This window comes from Dipodomys ordii, unplaced genomic scaffold (assembly GCF_000151885.1).
Source record: "Dipodomys ordii isolate 6190 unplaced genomic scaffold, Dord_2.0 Scaffold22, whole genome shotgun sequence".
Taxonomy (NCBI): Eukaryota; Metazoa; Chordata; class Mammalia; order Rodentia; family Heteromyidae; genus Dipodomys; species Dipodomys ordii.
Window position 1 is genome coordinate 3,176,571 of NW_012267238.1, and position 23,306 is coordinate 3,199,876.

A 23,306-nucleotide genomic window follows, 5' to 3' on the forward strand; every position below is an offset into this window, starting at 1 on the left:
TCTCAGCCTCCTGAGTAGCTAGGATTACAGGCGTGAGCCACCAGCGTCCAGCGAGAAGCTCTATTTTTAATACATGACTTGCTTTTTTTTTTTTTTTTGTGGATGGTCATGGGGCCTGAACTCTTGGCCTGGGTGCTGTCCCTCAGCTCTTCAACTCAAGGCTAGCACTCTACCACTTGAGCCACAGCACCACTTCTGGCTTTTTTTTCCTTTTTGCTTATGTGGTGCTGAGGAATCAAACCCAGGGCCTCATAGATACAAGGCAAGCACTCTACCACTGAGCCACCTTCCCAGCCCCATGACTTGCTATTTTATAGGGGACATGCTGGCAACCAATTTGTGTAGCTCAGATGCTCTTCAACCTGTCTATCCACAAGATTCCTGAGAGCCCGGTGGCAGGACTCTGCCGGTAGAGTCAGGACTACACTTCTTAATTGCTTCACAATTTGCTCACTAGTTTTGGGTAATTGAAACAACTTTCTTCTGCAGTTTAATTCTAACTAAATTCAGTGGCTTATTTCTGTTTTGTGCTGTTGGTTAAAGGTGATATAGATCTTATTAATCAAACTAGAATTCCTTAATTAAGAGTTACAGGAACAGTACACAGCATATAATTTTTGCTGAAAAACAATATATTTTTGAGTTGGGCATGGCAGCTCATACATGTAATCCTAGATTACTTGGGAAAATGAGATCAAGAGTTTGAGGCCAGCTTAGGTAAAAAGTTTACAAGAAGCCAGGTGCTGGTGGCTCACACCTGTAGTCCTAGCTACTCAGGAGGCTGAGATCTGAGGATCATAGTTCAAAGCCAGCCCAGGCAGGAAAGTCTGTGAGACTCTTATCTCCAATTAACCACCAGAAAACTGGAAGTGGCACTGTGGCTCAAGTGGTAGAGTGCTGGCCTTGAGCTGAAGAGCTCAGGGAAAGTGCCCAGGCCCAGAGTTCAAGCCCCATGATGGACCAAAAAAACCAAAAAAAGTTTACAAGATCCCATCCCAACCGATAAAATTCTAGAGGTGTTGGTACGCACCTGTTATCTCAGCTTCAAGGGAGGAATAAGTAGTAGGATTGTGGTTCAGGCTGGCCCAGGCATAAACGTGAGACCCTATTTGAGAAATAACAAAAGCAAAAGGGCTAGGGGCATGTCTCAAGTGTTAGAGCACCTGTCTGGCAAGTACACAATCCTGAATTCAAAGACCAGGACCTCAAAGAAAAACAAGAGAGAGATAAATGGACACACCAACATTAACAGTGATATGGAGGATTAGTATGGGTATATTTCATATTTTCTTCATACATGAACATTTTCTTTCTTGAGAAAGTCTCTGTATGATACTCTTAAAGGGAAGCAGAGACTTCCTGAGTGATAAAAGGTATTCACTATCAAACCTGGCCATCTTTATATATATTTTTTTTCCTAAAAAAAATAAAATCACTTCATTTTGGAAATGAGAAAAAAAAAGATAAACTATAAACTATAAGATGATTATGTCTTTGGACACTTGAGTGGGTTCATTTATCTCCTATAGTTACATCTTTAAGGTGTTCCAAGTAACTGCCACTCATCTTTTAAAGGGAGCCAGGAATAGAATGTAAGCACCTAGATTTTCCATATATATATAAAAATACCTTCAAATCCTACTGGACTCTTCAAATTTAAAGGGTTAATTTTTTTAATTGGATGTGTAGTTTGAACTCAGAGTTTTTTTGCTCAAAGCTAGTGCTCTGTCACATTGAACCACAGCACCACTTCCAGTTTTCTGGTGGTTAATTGGAGATAAGAGTCTCACAGACTTTCCTGCCTGGGCTGGCTTTGAACCAAGATCCTCGGATCTCAGCCTCCTGAGGAGCTAGGATTATAGGCATGAGCCACCAGCGCCAAGCTGTTAATTTTTTTAATTTAATTTTTTATTGTTATTATAAAGGTGATATGCAAGGGATTATAGTTACATAAGTCAGATAAACAGTAAATTTCTTTTTGGACAATTTCTCCCCTTCCCTTGCTTTAAAGGGTTAATTTCTAGAGACTTGGTTCTAAGGAAGTAGGTGGCAAGTATGTGTGGCATGCATGCCAAGACTGGATTTTGAAATAGACTGAAACATGGAACATGGAAGTCTTAAATGCTTGGAAAATATTGTCATTTCAACATTTTTGAAAGGGAGAAGTTTAGAGTTATCACTAGGTTACCACGTGACCTGGGTAAGAACCAAATAGTCCTTATCAAATCTAAATCTGCTTCCTTGTCTGGGGAAAAAAAGACTATTAAATGAATATTTCCATGAAAAAACAGTGATCTTGAGAAGTTAGGTAATTTGTTTGTGGTTACATAAGTGATAGTTAAGGTCAATTGAAATCCTATTTCTCTGACAAAGAGATTAAGGACAGGGGAATGTCTGACTCTATTTCTGAGTTATTCGTGTTTTTTCACCTTTTAACCTGGAGGCATCAGAAGAACTTTCTAAGTATAACAAGAATGAAAGAGATGGGTTAGGAGAGATAAGTGACAATGTTGTCAGACACTTTGTTCTCATATACTGTTTTGTAGAATGGGAACTTCTTTGTACAACTACTGAAAGATAATAATAAAAAAAAGTGAATGATACTATGAACGCACTCTGCTGAACTGAATTAGAAGGTGCAGTGAATCATGGTAATTCAGGGCCTCATCCTAACAATTGAGCATTCCATCTCATCCTCTGAATTTTGTTGCTTGGTTTATCATAATAATCCGTGAAAAATGCAACAGGAAGTCCAAGAGTATTACATAAAAGCAATATGCTGTAGAGAAAACAACATTTCCTAACTTTTGACAACTCAATGATTCCAGGCAAGTTACTTAACTATTCTGCACCTCAGTTTCCAATCTGTGAGATGAGAATGGTAATAACTTAATCTTCTATATACCAAGGTACATTAACCATAGGAAAGCCCAATGCTAGGGAAAAAACAGGATTCCTATGGGCTGGGAAGGTCAATCAGTGGTAGAGCGCTTGCCTTGCATGAATGAGACCCTGAGTTCGATTCCCCACCACCATATAAGCAAAAAGAAAAAAAGCCAGAAGTGGCTCTGTGGCTCAAGTGGTAGAGCGCTAGCCTTGAGCTGAAGAGCTGAGGGACAGAGCCCAGGCCCAGAGTTCAGGCCCCACCACAGGACCCAAAAAAAAAAAAAAAGAAAGAAAAGAAAGAGGATTCCTAAAAGGTTAAGATAAGGTTATCTAAGACACATCTAAAAAGAAAGCTCCCAGGTACACTAACTGCCCTCAGGACTTCCTGAGAACTCAGTGAAAACTTATGACCATTGAACCTGTCACCTAAGGCAAAGAAAACCTATTATAAGTTCAGACTCTTCCAGCCTAACTAAGCAAATCCAACTTAAAGTCTTAACTTATTCATTCATATTCCAAAAATGCTGAATATCTACTATACGTCAGACATTGTTCTCTCTAAAAATGTCTCAAACATGCTCTCTTGTCCCCAATCCAAATACTATCCTTCGTTCATCTCCAAACCCCCTGCCCAGTACTGGGTTTGAACTCAGGACCCTGTACTTTCTAAGGCTGGTGCTCTGTCACTTGGGAGCTGGAAGTTCTTTCTTTCTTTCTTTCTTTCTTTCTTTCTTTCTTTCTTTCTTTCTTTCTTTCTTTCTTTCTTCCTTCCTTTCCCTCCCTTCCTTCCTTCCTCTTTCTTTCTTTCTCTTTCTTTCCTTCTTTTTCCTTCCTTCCTTCTTTTCCTTTCTTTTTTCTCTTTCTTTCTTCTAGTACTGTGCAAGGCTGTGCTCTGTCACTTGAGGCTGGGAATTTTCTTCCTTCTCCTTCCTTCTCTTCTTTTCTTTTTGTGTCGGTCATAGGGCTTGAACTCAGGGCCTGGGTACTGAACTTTTTTTTCTCACTCAAAGCTAATACTCTACCACTTTGAGCCACAACGCCACTTCCGGTTTTCTAGGGGTTAATTAGATATAAGAGCCTCTCTGAGTCTGGTGCCTATGGCTCACTCCTGTAAATTCTAGCTATTCAGAAGGCTGAGATCTGAGGCTCTCTATTAGAAGTTAGCCCAGGCAGAAAAGTCCCTGTGAGACTCTTATCTCCAATTACCACTCAAGAACTAGAGGTGGAGCTGGGGTTCAAAGTGATAGAGCAGCACTAGCCTTGAGCAAAAAAGCCCCACAACTGACAAAAAAAAAAAAAAAAAGCCCTCACAGACTTTCCTGCCCAGGCTGGCTTCAATCCTCAGTTCTCAGCCTCCTGAGTAGCTAGGATTTAGAGGGGTGAGCCACCGGCACCTAGCAAGTCCTGGTTTTTTGGATGGTCATTTTTAAATAGAGGCTCAAAAACTTTTCTGTCTGGGCTGGCCTTTAACTTTGATCCTTCTGCTTTCGATGTCCATAGTAGTCAGGATTACAAGTGTGACTCACTGGGACCAGTCTATTGACTGAAGTATTGAAGAACTTCCTAACAGGTCTTTTCATCTTCATTTCATATTCCTTTCCTTCTCCTTTTCCTTCCTCCTTCTCTTTTTTTTCCTTCCTCCTCTTCTTTTCCTTTCTCCTTCTCTTTCCCCTTCCTTCAACCTATCAATCCAGAGGGAGTTTTCGAAATTGATTATCCATCTGAAACACTCTGATGGCTCCCCATTGTCAACCATAAAGTTCTAAATTTCTTTGCATGGCATAAGGATGTTCCAAGTCTAGCTCATTTACATCTAAATGTTTCACTTCCTTTGTCAAGCCTATCCTGAAATTACTCCCACAGTCCTCAATGGTCAGACAGTACTCTTTCCTTTGCTTCCTTTTTTTTCCCCTCCTAAAAGTCTTTCTAGACCTTCCTCTTTCTAGAACATAATAGTCTTTTTCAAGCTAATGCCATGACTGATTTTTTATTATAGCCTTATCAAATACAGACAGGCATGATGCTGCACACATTTGTAATCCCAACTACTGAAGAGGCTTGAGGAAGAAAGGTTATGAATTTGAGATTAGCCTGGGTATATGGTGCACAAATGTAATCACAGATGTGGGAGGGGGATAGAGGAAGAAGAGTAATGAGTTTGAGGCCAACTTGAGCAACACCAGGAAGACTACTTCTCAAAAAATTACATTTCCACTTTTCTTACGGACACCCCCCAAAATTTGGTGGATCTAGCATCAGGCCAGTAATGACCCCTAACACAATTCTCTTTGACATTATATGTTACAGATGGGCTTTTTTGCTTGAGTTCTTACCACTGATACTTATTCTTTTCAGTCTCCCTTGTTCCTTAATTACTAAGGCGTAGCAATGGATGCCTTGGTTTAAGACAGACCCACCAGCTAGGTCTTATACATGCGAGGGAAGTATTTTACTACTCAGCCATATCCCACGCCTCTTATAAAGTAGGACAATGACTACTTTGTAGAGTTGAGATAGTAATGCTAACAATAAAAAAACCAACCAATATTACTTATATCAAGTATTTATGTTATCCCTAATTAATCACTATTTTCTACTGGTCTTTATTTTATAACAGAAGGTACCAAATAGAGGAGCTAATTTATTTGTCTAGACATTGTGGTGGACACCACGAGCTGGCTAATAAAACACTCATGCCTGTCTTTGCCCTTGCCTGTCTCTACTACTAAAACTAAAATATTCATTTTGTAGCCTTCTGCTAGAAGGAGTGGATGACTTAGTTTGGGTCAGTGACTGTACAAAAATGTCTTCTGAGTGAATCTAGTAAAGTCGTTGCTTTTCCTAAGTAAAAGGATACACATTACTAACGGGCCCCGTAAATTCCCCCTTTTCCCCAACTTTAACCTCAGACACCTGTGCTTAAGCCAAAGCAGGTGTTTCAGACCAAAAAAAGACCAAAAATGGGCTGGGAAGGTGGCTCAGTGGTAGAGCGCTTGCCTTGCATGCTTAAGTTCGATTCCTCAGCACCACATAAGCAGCAGAAAAAAAAAAGCCACAAGTGGCGCTGTGGCTTAAGTGGGAGAGTGCTAGCCTTGAGCTGAAGAGCTGAGGGACAGCGCCCAGGCCCAGAGTTCAGGCCCCACGACCAGAACCTGCCCCCCCCCACCCAAAAAAAGAAGACCAAAAGTTGTGAGGATATTGATTTTGAAATTACTGACCTAATATATGATTGTTATATACCACTGACCTCTAGACTTCTTTTAAAGTAAAACAAGCATACTTTCTACTTTCCTATTAAGGATATGCTAGTCAAATCTTTCAGGAACACTCTCTGTATTTGTTTTAGTTTGTTTTTTGTGCTAGTCCTGGGGCTTGAACTCAGGGTCTGGGCACTGTTCCTGAGCTTCTTTTGCTCAAGGCTAGCAAAACTTGAGTCACAGCTCTACTTCTGGCTTATTTTGTGATTAACTAGAGATTAAGAGTGGCACAGATTTTTCTGCCCAGGCTGGCTTTAAACCTTGATCCTCACATCTCAGCTTCCTGAGTAACTTGGATTACAGACGTGAGGTACATGAGGTACCGCCCGGCCATTTTCTTTTAATAAGTTTTTTATTGTGAAAATAGTGTACAGTGTGGTTACAGTTACACATGAGCAAGGTAATAAGTACATTTCCTATCAAGCATTGTTGCCTCCTCCTTTGTTTTTTCCCTACCATCCCCTTCCTCCCACCTCTGCAACTCCCTGCCCCCCACTCCAGCCCCCGACCTAAATTGTTTTTCAACATAGCGTCTTGTACATCTCATTGTTACAATGGGTCCACCTGTATCCCTATTTAAACATTTTGTTTTTTCCGCTCCCCTCCCCAAATTATACCAACATCAAATACAGTGAAAACAGGGGTTATACCATGGGGGAGGAACATACAAAGCAACAAAAAAAACAAAAACCCACACACATGGTATATTATAAATACAAAAAACCACTTGTGTCCCTATCTTGGGGTTCATTTTACTTAACTTCATCTGGTCATATGTAAATAGCTTTTGCTCTTTTCTACTTGTCCCAGACATATACTAGTTATTGCAAATAAGGGAAACTATAGGACCTATGTTTTTTGGGGCCTGGCTTACTTCACTTAATATAATTTTTTCCAAGTCTTTCCATTTCCTAACAAATGGGGCAATGCTATTCTTTCTGATGGAGGCACAGAATTTCAGTGTGTGTGTGTGTGTGTGTGTGTGTGTGTGTGTGTGTGTGTGTTTGTGTATCACATTTTCTTGATCCATTCATCTACTGAGGGGCATCTGGGTTGGTTCCATATCTTAGCTATGGTAAATAATGCTGCAATAAACATAGTTGTGCTGGTAGCTTTAGTATGGTCTTATTTGTGATCATTTGGGTAAATGCCCAAAAGTGGGATTGCTGGGCCATAGGGGAGCTCTATGTGGTGTCTTTTGAGGAACCTCCATACTACTTTCCAAAGTGGCTGAGCAAGTTTACACTCCCACCAACAATGCAGTAGGGTTCCCTTATGGCCTGGCCATTTTCTGGTATTTATAAATGACACATCAACCAGATAATTAAGATGAGATGTAAACCTAAGCAGTCTTAATGACATAAGAAACATCTAATATTGGACTGAATAGATACTCATATGATGAAAATAATTATATTATCACTCAACCTATCTCCACAAGATGTCAAGCCTTCTGAAAACTCAGTATAGTGTCAGAAACCTAAATCACAACTGAACAGTTCAGGCAATTCATACTCCTGTGCCCAATTCTCTTGTATGAATTTCAATTTAGTTATTCTAGCTCAGGATACGGGAGGGAATAAAATCTGATCTTGGCTCTTTGCCAACCCCTCCCCGACCTATCTCAAGGTACTGCAAAGATTCTAGGCTTTCTGCCACACAAATGTGTTTGATAAAGGTACACAGGTAAGTTGTTTTGTTTTGCTTTTGGTGTTGGTCCTGGGGCTTGAGCTCTACCATCTGAGTCACAATTTCACTTCCAGCTTTTTGGTGATGAACTAGAGATAAGAGTCTCTGATTTTCCTTCCTAGGCTAGCTTCCAACCATACTCCTCAGATCCCAGCCTCCCTATTAACTAAATTTACAGACATTGAGCCATTGGGGACTGGCTTACAGATAAGTTTTTCAGTGTGAAAATGTAACAATGTAAGCTAACTTTAAAAAAAGGAGGAGAAGATAAGTTTATCAAAGAGCTTGATAGATTTAACATAACCTTAAAATTTGTGATAGTACTGTGACAGTGGAGGCCAAAGCTTCTTTCTGGCAGATGGTAGCCTTTAGAAGCAACATGAAGTGTGGTTTTGTAGCTTAAACAAGACCAAAGACTATTGATCTTTTTCTGCTTCTTTTCCTGCTGAGAGCAGTAATAGCAAAAATCTGATTTAGACACTTAAATTCAAGTACCTCCCCCACCAGCTGAGCAATTTTCAAGTAATCACACTTTTAACCTTCCCTAACAAGAATCCTTTTAAAGCCAATTTCTGGGGCCAATTATTTAGTTTTTCAAACACGTACAAGGAAAAAGAACTGTTGGCTATCCTGCTGGAGCCTGTAGCATCCATCCCTGCGTGTCCAGGGCTTGGGGCTGCCTGCTCATAGACCTTTCAATTTGTCTGAGATGGGGCTGCCATCTCTTCTTTCATAGCTGAAATGTGCCCTGTTTCTAAAGCTGTTCTGAACTTGGAGAAATTATGGTTTTCATGATGGCAAGATTCCTAGGCAAGCTCACAGAACTGATAGAGGAAAAAAAAGAATATTAAAACACTAACTAAATACCAGATTTATGTATCCGAACATCTACAGTGCTTATGAAAAAACACAGATTTTCTGGAAACCACCTTCAAAGTTTGATTCAGTACTTCTGGGGTGGGGCCCAAGAATGTGCACTTCTAACAACTTCCTACACCCAGAGGTTACACTTAGAAAACTAGGCTATAAAGTATAAATGAATTGTCAGTCACAAAGATTTTGGATACTCACAATTAGGCCCTTCCAGATGCTCAAAAATTCACTCCATCTCTAACAAGAAGTTCACTATTTCAGGATGTTTGCCTCATTAAAGCCTTTTTGTTTTGCAAAAACAAAACACACGCACACACACACACACACACACACACAAACTGAAAGCCAACAGTGAATGTTTTTTTCCCTACATATCAGGAACTTGGACAATGTCTATAGGCTTTCATAAGACAAAGCTCTCTCTCTCTCTCCTTGTCGGTCGTGGGGCTTGAACTCTAGGCCTGGGCGCTGTCCCTGCCTGAGCTCTTCAGCTCAAGGCTAGCACAGTGCCACTTATGGCTTTTTCTGTTTATGTGGTGCTGAGGAATCCAACCCAGGGCCTCATGCATGCCACCCACGCAAGCACTCTACTGCTGAGCCACCTTGCAGCCCCAAAGCTATCTCTTTAAAAAAGATACTGAGCAGCTGGGCTCTAGCAGCTAATGCCTATAATCCTAGCTACTCAGGAGGCTGAGATTTAAGGATCTTGATTTGAAGCCAGTCTGGGCAGGAAAGTTGGTGAAACCCTTATCTCCAATTAACCATCTAAAAACCGGAAGTGGTACTGTGGCTCAAAGTGGTAGAACCTTAAATAAAGTGTTCAGGGATAACACCAAGGCTCTGAGCTCAAGCCCCATGAATCTCCCCCGCCTCCCCCCACCCAAAAAAAGATACTGAGCTTGGTATGGTAGCTTGCACCTGTAACCCTAGCACTCAGGCAGGAGGACTGTAGGTACTGAGATATGTAAACCAGCCTGGGCTATGAATTCCTATCTCAAAAAAAAAAAAATGCATGGAGGCTGGGAATAGAACTCAGTGGCAGAGCACATAGTATGAACAAGGCCCTATGTCCATCTCAAGGAAAGAAAGGGAGAAGGAGGGATGCTTTGGATTCTGAAGAGAATTCGCCTAGAAATCCCAAACAATAAAGAAAGGACAGGGCCTATGAAGTCTTCAATTTTCCAAAGTATACATATGCTGTCAACTGCTCTTAAGAAAAAAATCAGCTTTTTCTGTAATATATCTGTGCTTACCACAGCATTGATCAAAAAGAGATGCATTGAAGAATGGAGAAGTGTGTGAATAGAATATATACTGGGGCATGGTCAGGTAGACACATAGACCAATTTTGACTCTTTGTAGTTTCAAGCTATAAATGGGTTATTGTGATATTGATTCCTTAAACTAATTTTAGAGTCTAGGAGGAGGTGGAACATAGGAGCTCCTGGGAAGCTTTGTCTATTTGTTCAGAGTTCCTATAAATATCATCTTTCCTGGACTTTTCTGGAGCCTCAGCCTTTGCAAGAACCTATCCTTCAAGATTAGAACAGACTAGATTTATATCTTAATGCCAATTACCACTTTAGAGAAGAACTCAGAACAAAGAAGTCTATCCAAACTCAGAGGTCAATTCACCAAACTCTGAAAAGGCTTAATTTTAGTTCAGTCTTTTTTTGCCTGTCCTGGGGCTTGAACTCTGGGCCTGCAAGCTGTCCCTGAGGCTCTTTGTGCTCAAGGCTAGTGCTCTACCTATTGAGCCACAGCGCCACTTACAGCTTTTTCTGAGTAGTTTATTTGGAGATGAAAGTCTCACAAACTACCCAAGCTGGCTTCAAACTGCAATCCTCAGATCTCAGCCTCCTGAGCAGCTAGGATTACAGGCGTGAGCCACCGGGCACCCAGCTCTCATTCAGTCATTTACTCACTCAACCAATCTCTATTCAGTAAGAGTTTACTTTATGTTAGGCACTGTGTCAAGCATAAAGCACACACTGATTTCCTGAAAAGAGGAACACATATTACATAAAGATACTTAACTGTAAGGCAGTAAATAATATAGAGATAACATGCAGCTCAGTAGTTATGAGCATGGAGAATCCCAGTTTTGGGTTGAGTTTGGCTCCACTATTTTCTGGTTCTATTACAGAGTCAAATCTCCAACTTTCTTGACTTGTATCTATAACTATTAAAACTTGGATAATAATTAAAATGGTAACACAGGTTCAATCTAGATACAGTAACCTCTATGGATATTCAACCACAGTTGAATATGCTGGAAGGTTCATAAAAGCACTAAATAAATATAGTGCATTTTCCTAGATGTTCAACAATAATGGATGGTAAATACCGCTGGAGTGGAGTCCATGCCTGTAATTTCAGCATTGAGTGGCTAAAGCAGGAGGATCACAAGTTCAAGGCCATTCTGGGCCACATGGTTACTATAGCAAAACTATCTCAAAAAAGCAAGAAAGCAAGCAAGCAAGACAGACAGAAAGACAGACAGAAAAGAGAAAGAGGAAAAGAAAGAAGAGAAATATAACTATATAATGGCACCATAAGGCAAAATTCTTTCTAATGGCCCATACTAATAGCAACCATTGCTGTTAATAATGAACAGTTGTCCAGTGCAGCTGATGGGTCCCTCTGTTGTATTTTTTCCCGTTTCCCTCTGATTTTGTGCCCTCTTCCTAGCTTCAGCTGCACTGGACACTGATGAAAATGAACTAAGTAAACTCAAGGGCAGCGATGGGAGGGAGGGAATGAGAGGGAAAGAGAGAACAGCTTACACTAATCAAAAGGAAAGAAATGTGCGTATCAGCTCATAGAATTCACAAACTTTATAGACCATGATAATGACAATTTGCCTTGTGAAGGTTAAAATGTGTTTGTGACTTTAAGTATCACAATCCCTCAATACTGTGAAATTTATGTAATCACTTAATCCCAATAAAAAATAATGGATAGTTGTTAATAGCTTATTCGCTGAAGAATTAAATTTATTCTGCAGGTTTGGGACGTAAGAGGAGGTCCTTGCTACCCAGGTATCTCTCTCACTCCTTGCCCATCCCAAGCGCTTCACTTCCTATCCAAAAGTCCTTATGGCTTCATGAGAAGAAGCAAGCCAATTCTGCCTCTGAATGCCAGGGAACTCTCTTGAAAATATGGAAAAAGAATAATGCCTTTAGTAAAGCTCCTAATCTCAACCACATCCTGGCCTCACCAGAGGACCTCAGCCTGTGTGGAAGCACCCAGTTCCATGATCAGAACACTGTGGGCTGGCGACTGGACTGATTCCACCATGGCTAGCTTTGTAATTTTAAAAATCTCTTATAAATAGCCCAGCTCCAGTGGCTCATGCTTGTAATTCTAGCTACTCAGAAGGCTAAGACCTAAGGACTGAAGTTCAAAGCCAGTTTAGGCAGGGAAGTCTATGAGACTTATCTCCAATTAATGACCAAAAAAAAAAAAAAAAAGCCAGAAGTAGAGCTGTGGCTTGAGTGGTAGAGCACTATCCTTCAGCAAAAAAGTTAAGGGGGGGCTGGGAATGTAGCTTAGTGGTAGAGTGCTCGCCTAGTATGCATGAAGCTCTGGACTGGATCCTCAGAACCATATAAACAGAAAAAGCCAGAAGTAGCGCTGTGGCTCAAGTGGTAGAGTGTTAGCCTTGAGCACAGAGTGGCTAAGGAACAGAGCCCAGGCCCCAAGTTCAAGCCCCAGGACCCGCCAAAAAAAAGTTAAGGAGCAGCACCCAGGCCCTGAGTTCAAACCCCTTTTGACTTTAAGTGTAAACTCTCCCCACATTAAAGAATAAAAGTCATTTTAATGAGAATCTATGTAACACAACAATAAGCTTTTCAAGACCCTTGTTAATATCCCACTGATTGGAGCTGTAATCCAGGGCCACAAAATTTGTATTACCATTATCTAACAACCATAAATAACAGAAAATTAAATTAAATTGAATGAGCATAATGAATGGTACTAGTGGTAGCTATACCTATACCTGACCACCCACAGAAGGGTTTTTGTGAGAAGGCTTTCATGTTTTCCTATCACTTTTGCCCAAGAGCCAAGAACTGTGTGGAAAGAAACCCTGGGATGACAGAAGCTTCAGTCAGTGTAGAAGAGGGCTGAGTAAGGGTGCTGAATTTACTTCACCACACTTATTTCTGAATCCTTTACTAATAACAAGGAATTCAAGAAGGGGCCCAAAAACTTGCTTTCAAAAAGAGGTAAAAGAAACAGGTTAATGGGAAGAGTCATAATGAAAGAAACTTAAAAATTTTAAGATCACTGGCCAGAATTTTAGAACTCGAAGAGAAATTGTTTAATAATTTATAAGCCCCATACCCTGGATAGAAAATAAAAACAATGGGCTAGAAAGGTGGCTCAGTGGTAGAGCGCTTGCCTTGCATGCCTGAGGCCCTGGGTTCGATTCCTCAGTACCACATAAGAAAAAAAGCCGGAAGTGGTGCTGTGGCTCAAGTGGTAGAGCGCTAGCCTTAAGCTGAAGAGCTGAGGGGCAGCGCCCAGGCCCAGAGTTCAGGCCCCATGACTGGACCAAACAAAAAAAAAAAAGGAAAGAAAAACAAGAGAAGTGACTTGACCAGTATCTCACAGCCATTACACAGTATCAGCCTTGGAACATAGAACTCCCTATGCTTCAAGATCTAGTTCCATGCTTATCTAACACCTTTCCATTTCCCTTTCTTTTCCCTTCCCTTCCCTTGTCCTTTCTTTTTTCTTTCTTTTTCTTTCCTTTTTTTTGTTGTTTTTTGAGAGGGAGGACACTAAGGATTAAATGCAGCATCTCACACAGACTAGACACTCACTCTACTACTTGAGCCATGCCTCCAGCCCCAGGTGTCTTTCTTGATACCAGTCTCTGAGTCCTACACATCCACTGCTTCCATGGCAAACTGCACAACTATTTGTTATATTAGGCTTTTAGAATATAGCGAAATATCTCTCTGAGATAGCATTTGTCTCTATGTAATATAATCGTCTCTTTATATACCTGTGTCTTTCCATTTCTTACAAATCTATGTTAGTTAACAAGGAGACTTTATGGAGAGACCATTATGTACACACAAAAGGCACACAGTCACCGTGTATGTTGTGTCTTAAAAAATAGATAATCAAATTGTATATTTGATTAAAAGAATATATAACGAAATTAGAAGGTTAGAATTCATCCAGTCTAGTCTAGTCCATTTAGGTCCCTCATGTTACAAAAGATCTCATGAAACAAATCCTCACCTGGAACCAATTAGGCATGAGAAGATTTCTACTGGAAGGAAAGGGAATACTTATTTGGCTCCCTTTTTCCATTCATTCATTTATTTTGCCAGTCCTGCAGCTTGAACTCAGGAGGCCCTAGTCACTGTCCCTGAGCTTCTTTTGCTCAAGGCCAGCTAGCACTTTACCACTTGAGCCACAGCGCCACTTCTGGCCTTTTCTGTTTATGTGGTACTGAGGAACTGAATCTAGAGCTTTATGCATACTAGGCAATCACTCCGCCACTAAGCCACATTCCTAGCCCTTATTTTTATTTTTATTTTTTCTGGTCCTGGGGCTTATACTCTGGGCCTAGGCACTGTCCCTGAGCTTCTTTTGCTCAAGGCTAGTGATCTACCACTTGAGGCACAGCACCACTTCTGGCTTTTTGGGGTAATTTATTGGAGATAAGAGTCTCATGGACTTTCCTACTCAGGCTGACTTTAAACTATAACCCTCAGATCTCAGTAGCTAGGTTTACAGGAATGAGCCACCAGCACCCAGCTCCTTGTTCTTTTAATACCTAAGACATCTTAAGGAGAAAAAAAATCTCATTTTCTGAATGAGGAAACAAAATTAAGGAACTTCTAAATTCTAGGGCTTCCTTTCATTTGGCATGGGACAAAGAAAGTAAGGAAATCCTCTATGACCTTGAAAAGGCTATTTAACCTCCTCTTTCAGTCTTTACATTTATAATACTCAGCACTATTATTTTCTGTTATGAGGACTGAGTAAGATAAAATAGATAAAAGATTCTAGCTCCTATTTGGTACACTGTACTTGGTGCCCAATAAATACTTAGTATAAAATTACAGTGGTGAGAACATGGTGTTCCTCACAGCAAGCCTGCTGCCATTAAAGAATGGCCTTCCAAGAAAAGATGTGACCACTAGCATCCTGGAGGATGGCAAGCAGGTTTGAAACATCTCAAAGCAGGCTTTACATGAAATCTCCCAAGACATCTCAGCATGGTAATGAGTGATTATTTTTCTCCCAGTAGGGAAAAGATATGTGACAAATTAAGTAAGACAATATCATAGAAATATGAATCAGAATAGAGTAATAGAGTAATTATGTCAAACCCTAACAAAATGAAGCCAAGAGACCATGAAGAAAGAGACTTTATGGACACATGCCTGTAATAGGTCTTATCACAAGAAATATACCTGCACATATGCCTCCTGTAGGATTTATCGTAAAACATTGTTCAAGACTACAACATTCCAGATAAGCCACTTGGCACAAGGATACTTGCCTAGCAAGTATTTCCACCAATGAGCTCATGCCATCTCCTGATCAAGTAAGTCACTGTAATACCAATGGCCTTGGTTTTAAAATAATTTATATGGGCTTCTTTTATCTTAGAACTATCCCCTTTGCTCCTCACCACTTGATATACCCATGATCCACTGGAGCATGTGTATCCTGCATTACAATTCTTGTACATTTCCAAATAAACTCTTTGCTTGGAGCATTGTCTCTCTATATTTTTATTTCAGGTCGACATCCCAGAACCTGTCTTCTGCCCACAACACATACCAGAACTCTAGGACACTGAAAACAATAGAACTTTTTAAGAAAAGGTGAGAAAAAGAAAAGAACAATATCCTAATCTGGCCGGGTGCCGGTGGCTCACATGCCTGTAATCCTAGCTACTCAGGAGGCTGAGATCTGAGGATCACAGTTCAAAGCCAGCCTGGGCAGGAAAGTCCATGAGACTCTTGTCTCCAATAAACCACTCAAAAACCAGAAGTGGCACTGTGGTTCAAGTGGGAGGGCGCTCGCTTTGAGCTGAAGAGTGCAGGGTCAGCACCCAAGCCTAGAGTTCAAGCCTCATGACCGACAAAAAAGAAAAAAAAAGGGCTGGGAAGGTGGCTCAGTGGTAGAGTGCTTGCCTTGCATGCATGAGGCCCTGGGTTCGATTCCTCAGCACCACATAAGCAGAAGTGGCTCAAGTGGTAGAGCACCAGCCTTGAGCTGAAGAGCTGAGGGACAGTGCCCAGGCCCAGAGTTCGGGCCCCACGACTGGCAAAAAAGAAAGAAAAAGGAAAAAAAAATCCTAATCTGTCAAGAGCCCACTGTAAAGGTAAATGTAGACGAAGAGCATTCAGGTGTTTGTTGTACTTATCTGTCTCAGACAACTTAAGCCGCTATAAGAAAGTATTATATGCTAGGTGGTTAAATAATTCATGTATCTAGAGGCTGGGGGTCCCTAATTACATGTTAGCATGGCACCATTAATGAGGATTTTTCCTGGCTTGCAGATATTACATAAAGTTCTGCTGTCTCTTCCTCTTTTTTAAACAAGAGCACAATCTGATCATGAAGGTCCTGATAATCTCATCTAAACCTACATAGATAGGCCCATCTTCTCTTGCCATCCTACTGGGAATCAGTACCTATGATTCAGTCTAACTCTAGCTATACTTAAGCATTTTACCATCTTTGGTACATTCATTCTCTAAATTCACTTTTTTTAAAGATGTACAAGAAGCTAGTAATAACAATGCTACAAGACTGTTGCAAGTATAAAAATACACTTAGTTTATAAAACACTGAGTTCAAGGCATTAGCAAAAGAACATTTTGTAAAGGGAGAAAACATTGTCAACTAACTAGAAGATAGCAGTTCATTGGAAAGCACTGTATCATCAAATTATTTCATATGTCTGAGAGAATTTCAAATCAGAAGTGTTTCCTTCCATTTCCTTTGATCTCAAACCCATTATTACTGAAATAGTACAACATAATGGGCCCAACCACCTCCATTTTTGCCCCCAACTCCTGGCCAATAGCAGACTTCTAGGGTCTCAAAGAGAAGGCTCCCTAGACCTAGAAACTGAAAACCACCTCTTCTTTAGCTTATTCATGGGTGCAGTGAAAGGAGTAAATAATTTTAAGACAAACCAGATAACTATATCCCCACACACACATATGAAAAACACTTTGAAATAAAAAAATCTGAGTTCAAATTTTTCTTCCTCCCTTAGCTAAATCTCACAACATGAATTAACCTATCATAGTTTCTTCACGTGTAAAAAAGACCTTGAGGTTTATGATTAATAATATATATCATATATATACATAATATATGTATACATAATATATGCAGTCCCTAGCATATGCTTGCCAAGTGGCAATTAGTATTTTTTTAACATAGCCATTACTGGCATCAACAGTAAGTATTTACTCTAGTGTACTACATATGGCATTTGTTTATAAATTATCTTTACTTGGATCTTCTATTTCAGCAATATGGAGAAATGATAATCTATGTAATACCTAGAAAAGATAGATATGGTACAGCAAATATCTTACTATTATAATAGCATCTTAGGGCCAGGTACTGGTGGCTCACACCTGTAATCTTAGTTACTCGGAATTCTAAGATTTGAGGATCGTGGTTCAAACCCAGCCTGGGCAGGAAACTCTATGAGACTCTTATCTTCAGAGAACCAGAAGTAGAGCTGTTGCTCAAAGTGGTGGAAAGCTAGCCTTGAGCAAAAGAGCTCAGGGACAGTGCCTAGACCTGGAGTTCAAACACCACAACCGACCCCCCCCAAAAAAAATCGTAGGCAAAGTTGAGATTTTTAGGAAAGAAATCCCCAAGGGATCAAAAATGACGAGGAAAACATTAGGAAGTCTAAATAGTGAGCTGATGTCAGGCTGCTCTGAGAAAATGTATGGGTCCTGGTAATCAAAAGGACTGCTTTTTTATTTTTTTATTGTAAAGATACTATACAGAGGGTTACAGTTACATGAGTGAGGTAATGAGTACACTTCCTCTTGAACATTGTTACCCCCTCCATTGTTTTCCCCCTACCATCCCCTCCCTCCCTCCCTTCCCCGAGGTTCTTTTTTTTTTTTTTTTGGTCGGTCAAGGGGCTTGAACTCTGGGCCTGGGCGCTGTCCTTCAGCTCTTCAGCTCAAGGCGAGCACTCTACCACTTGAGCTACAGTGCCACTTCCGGTTTTCTGGTGGTTTATTGGAGATAGGAGTCTCATGGTCTCTCCTGCCCGGGCTGTCTTTGAACCGTGATCCTCAGATCTCAGCCTCCTGAGTAGCTAGGATTACAGGCGTGAGCCACCAGCGCCCGGTTCTTTTTTTTTTTTATTGTGATTAAGTGATTACATAATTTCCGGAATTTCACAGTATTGTGGAATAATGATGCTCATTTAAAGTCACAAGTTCATTCTAACTTTCCTGGAGCAAATTATCTATCACAGTCTGTAACATATAATGGTGTTCACATGTTATACACCATATATGTGATCAGCAGTGTGGGGATATTTAGTAGTGGTTCAACCAAATGAGTGGGAGTTCTTTGTTTCTTAAGTCCTGTTAGTTTTGTCGTATCACCTAACATTTTGGATTTAGCATCCACTTATCAGGGAGACCATGTAAAAAGGACTGCTTTTTATAGCCATCAGGGAAAGGAGATAAGATGATGGGCCCTGGAGAGAAAAGTTCTCTGAGTTAGGAGGATGTGGGATAGTGTCCTGAGTGTTCTGGTTACTGGAATTAATCCTACTAAAATATATAAAATAAGTTTCAACTGGGTACTGGTGACTCACATTTGTGCTATTCAGGAGGCTGAGATCTGAGGACTGCAGTTCAAAGCCAGCTCAGGCAGGAAAGTCCATGAGACCCCTTTTCTTCAATAAATCACTCAGAAAAAGCCAGAAGTGTGGCATGCCTCAGGTAGTAGAGCACCAACCTTGAGCAAAAGCTCAGGAACAGCACTCAGACCCTGAGTTCAAGCCCCAGGACCAGCAAAAAAAAAAAAGTTCCAAATAGAAAATATTTACTCTTGGGGGGGAGGATTAAGGGGAGGGAAAGTGGGAGAAAAATGAAGGAAGGGGTAACAAGTTTGAGAGGAAATGTACTTATTACCTTACTTATGTAACTGTAACCCCTCTGTATATCCCCTTGGCAATAAAAAATAAAATAAGAAAACAAATATTTATTCTAAGGTTAATAAAGCTGTTGTGATAAATACAAACATGAAATTCAAAGTTAAGGATAACAGTAACACATCAAACTCAATTCATAATATATTTCAGAATGTTATTTTAGTTGTACAGTGAATCCTGATTTTAAAATGTAAGAAATTGGGCTGAAGTGTAGCTTTGTGGTAAAGTGCTTGCCTAGAATACATAAGGTCTTGGGTTCAATTCCCCATACCACACACACACAAACAAAAAGCCATGAGCAGCTGCAAATAACAGTGTTTTCAAAAATTAACATGTATTCTTAGAAGCTTAAGTCAGTGATCACCAAACATGCTTGCATGCTTTATACAAATAGTTCATCATATTTTAAAATTTATATATGTGTGTGTGTGTGTGTGTGTGTGTCCCTGAGCTTCTTCTGCTCAAGGCTAGCACTCTACCCCTTGAGCCACAGCACCACTCCAAGCCTTTTCTGTTTATGTGGTACTGAGGAATGGAACCCAGGGTTTCATGCATGCTAGGCAAGCATTATTACACTAAGCCACACTCCCAACCAATAAAATCAGATATATTTTTGAAGACTTTCTGAAACACTCTCCTAAGTTTGTAAATGATTCTTCTCTATACCGCCAATGCAGCTAGAATTGCAGATATGTACTATCACATCTGGCTTGTTTGTTGACATGGGGATCTTGCTAACAGTTTCCAAATCACAATCCTGCCAATTTCCACCACTAGTGTAGCTGGGTTTACAGGCATGTTATCACCATGTTCTATCAGACCATACCTTCTTAATTCCATGTATTTGTTTATACTGTTACTGCCATCCTGACATTAATATTCTTGAAAATGTGTTATAATAAGCCAAATGCCATGCTGGACAACCTACATTTTCTCATTCACTTCATCTGTCAGATGTCCTACCTGCCTTTATTTGTAAATAATAACCATTATTAAACTCCTTATGTTCAGTGCCCTGTACTGGGGCTCAGTACTTGGTGTTTTCATGTCTAAAATGGGGGTAGTGATATTACTAAATTTCCTAGGGAAAAAGAAATTTTTGTTATGTGTGTATGCATATGTGTGTGTGGTGGGGTACTGGGGCTTGAACTCAGAGCCTTGTGCTCTTGCTTAGCCTTTTTGCTCAAGGCTGGCACTCTACCACTTAAGCCATACCTCCAATTCTGGCTTTTTGGTGGTTAACTGGAGATTAAAGTCTCATGGATTTGTCTCCCCAGGCTGTCTTTGAACCACTATCCTCAGATCTCAGACTTTTCAGTAGCTACAATTACAGGTATATGAGCCATTAGTGATGGTCTGAAAAAGGAACTTTGTTTGATAGGATGGGCAAGTAAAGAGAAAAGCTCTGTGACAGTCACCAAAGAGTCTTCATAGAGGAAGTATGTGTTAGTTAGGGGAAACCCTGGAACACTGCTGGTAATGCCACCAGTTCTTCTACTGGGCTAACTCAGGCATGCTGAGCTAGCCATCTGAGGAGATGAAAAGGCCTACCAAGGTCATATATGTCTCTGTCCTTTTGATAGTGTGAAAAAGCCAGGTGTCAGTGGCTCATGCCTCCTGATAATCCTAGCTACTCAGAAGACTGAGTAGCAGACAAATCCAAGAGACTCTGGGGGCATTTAACCCACACAAAGCTAGAAGTGAAGGCGTGGCTTAAGTGGTAGAATACCAGCCTTGAGAGGAAAAGGTAAGGGAGAACACAAGGCCCTGAGTTCACACCACAGTATCTGTACAAAAAAAGAAAAGTTTAAAAAAATCTGTATTAATTAGAATGTTTTTATCTCTAAATGGTATTTTCTAACAAAAAGTAACTTGAGCCATAGATGTTTTATACCTCACTTAGCAGACTAGCTCTTGGACTGACTCAGTGGCTCATCTTATCATCCAGTGTCCCTGCTGAGCTAGGTGCTGGTAGCTTACACCTGTAATCTAGCTACTCAGGAGGCTGAGATTCAAGGATCATGGTTCGAAGCCAACCTGGGCAGAAAAGTTCCCATGAGACTCTTATCTCCAATTAATACCCTCCCCCCCGCCACACACACATATACACATATACAATCAGAAGTGGTGCTGTGGGCTCAAGTTGTAAGTGGTAGAGCACTAGACTTGAGCACAAAGAGGCTCAGGAACAGCACTCAAGTCCTGAGTTCAAGCCCTATAGCCAACACTCCCCCCCCCCAAAAAAAAAATGGTGCTAGGAATGTGTTTTCAGATAAAAGTGAAAAAAGTTATGTAGAAGTACACAGCCCAGTCCAGGCCCATGACAGGAGTATAGTAAGCAACCATCACCTCCCTCTTGTTCTACTTGTTGACAATGAATTATCTTTACATCCAGATATCACTTCTATCATCCCTGAACTTCAGACATATCCTCTCCACGTTCTCAAGTTCTACCAGTACATCAAAAGTGATTCAGCAAGATATCTGGTAATGTCCTTAACCACCATTTCTTAAAATGAGACCCATTCTCTTATCACTCACCTGTGTAGGCCATGTTCTTAGGGTTGCCATAAGGAGCCCCAGGCTGCACAGGGCTGTAAACAGGGTTCATTCTGGAAGACTGAGGATCCTACAGAGAAGACAAAGAAAACAACATTAATTATTAATTGCTCATACTCCTTGACATTTTTAAATTATTCAGTTTATCTACTCGAGAGACAAGAGACAGGAATACTGTGGCAAAAGTTAGTGAGTCTCTATTTTAACAAACAAGACAGGAATGGTGGTACACACCTACAATTCCAGCTCTATTAGAGGCAGAAGTAGAAAGACAGAGGTCTGAGCCCAGCCTAGAAAAACCTTGAGACTCCCCCCACCTAAAAAATAACTGAAGCTCAGGGGTAAAACACTTGCCTGGCCTGCATAAGGGCAAGTTTAAAATCCCAGAAACTTTCAAAAAAACCAACCTACCAACCAACCTCCAGTTTCTGCTCAAAGGAAGGCAACACATAGGAAAAGGACTATACACAAAGTACCTATGCCATTTGTCTCATCTTACAGATGAAGGTGCTGAAGAGCACAGAGTTAGATAGAAGTGATATAATTTGTACAACGTTGACCCACTATCCCACAGATAGCTCTGCCTTCAGTGTGGCATTGGCCAAGTCACTTTCCCTCTCTGGGCTTCAGTGACTTGATATAAAATGAGTCAGTGGTTCACTTAGGAAACCCAGTGCCTAAATGAATACACAGCCTTCTGGAGGAAGGGAACAAGTGCCCTACACACCCCCTTGCACCTGCAGAGGACAAGGTCTTGGTCATTATTGCCATTATATATCTTAATGCAAGCAAGGAAATATAGGCAAGATTTCTTACCAAATTCATTCAAGGGAAAGAAATAACTTGAAAATCTGTGCATAATAAGTATCATCTGCCTAAATGTGCTGCTAATTATCTTACTGAAGCACATTCTCCATTTGGATTAGTGGGAAAATCTGTCATTAAGGTCTATTAGCTGGCCAATTTGTCCCACCTTGTTTATCTAGCCATTTCTTGCACATAGGCTGACACATGTTTGAAAATGAGTCTCCAAATGGATTATTTACACTTCACAAAAATCAAACAATCCCCTCCTAACTAGGTTCTCATGATGAGTGGGCATTTTTTTAGGTCATTATCTTCCCTGCAGCACCTCAGGATAGAAAACAAATCAAATGTAGAAGGCAGGCAGTGAACAGCTGGCTTGAGGACAAGCACTCTGCGATTAATTAGCTGGTCTAGGGTTCTGGAATGAAAGGTGGAGAAAGGATGGGTTCCAAGGACAGGATACTCAGGCCATCAATCCGGCAGAAGGGAAAATGCCAGTGGTTAATTTCAGAAGCTAGAACTTCCCTCAACGTGTCCAACATGCAGCCTTGACAAACCACCTGAGGGCAACAGGCTACAAACTGAAATGACAACTTGAGGATGGGAGTTAAAGAAGACACATCTATTTCAGTTGAGCCTTAGGAAAAAGTATTTTCACAATCAGAGTTAAGAAGTGAGAGAAAACACCAAGATGAAAATAAGTTGCAAAGTGTACACACACACAAACAATGATAGTGGAACAATGGTGCTGAGGGGAGGACCACACACAGACTACCATACACTCTCTTTGCTGTGGGACTCTCCTCTACTCAGAGCTGTCTGCCTAATAAGCCAGTGAGAGCAGTGCTGCCCAACTGCTTCTACACAGAAACCACGTGCAGGAAAATGAATGGCCACTGTAGCAGCACCGAAGAGTGATGCTAAGTTGAGAGGTGACTTAGCCTTCCTGACGCCGTTATCCTAGAACTGGGTTCCTTATAAAATGACCAGACTGGCTCTTCCTTGTTCTCTCTTGTCTTTGTTTCCCCCTTCTGCTCTTCTACCAC

General features: G+C 40.7%; 1 protein-coding gene across 3 annotated transcripts in view; it reads right to left on the bottom strand.

The window, feature by feature from the left end:
- The window catches only part of Fam168a (family with sequence similarity 168, member A), a 156,572-nt gene that overhangs the window by 38,850 nt on the left and 94,416 nt on the right, over nt 1-23,306 (bottom strand). For 2 of the 3 annotated variants that reach the window (XM_013014107.1, XM_013014105.1), the window contains exons 2-3: nt 21,436-21,523; nt 1,031-1,105 (exon numbers count right to left, since the gene is read on the bottom strand). In XM_013014107.1, coding sequence (XP_012869561.1) covers nt 1,031-1,105; nt 21,436-21,505 — 145 coding nt within the window. In that variant the 5' untranslated portion in view covers nt 21,506-21,523. The remainder of the gene's footprint in view (nt 1-1,030; nt 1,106-21,435; nt 21,524-23,306) is intronic. The other variant, XM_013014106.1, reaches the window with a different exon arrangement.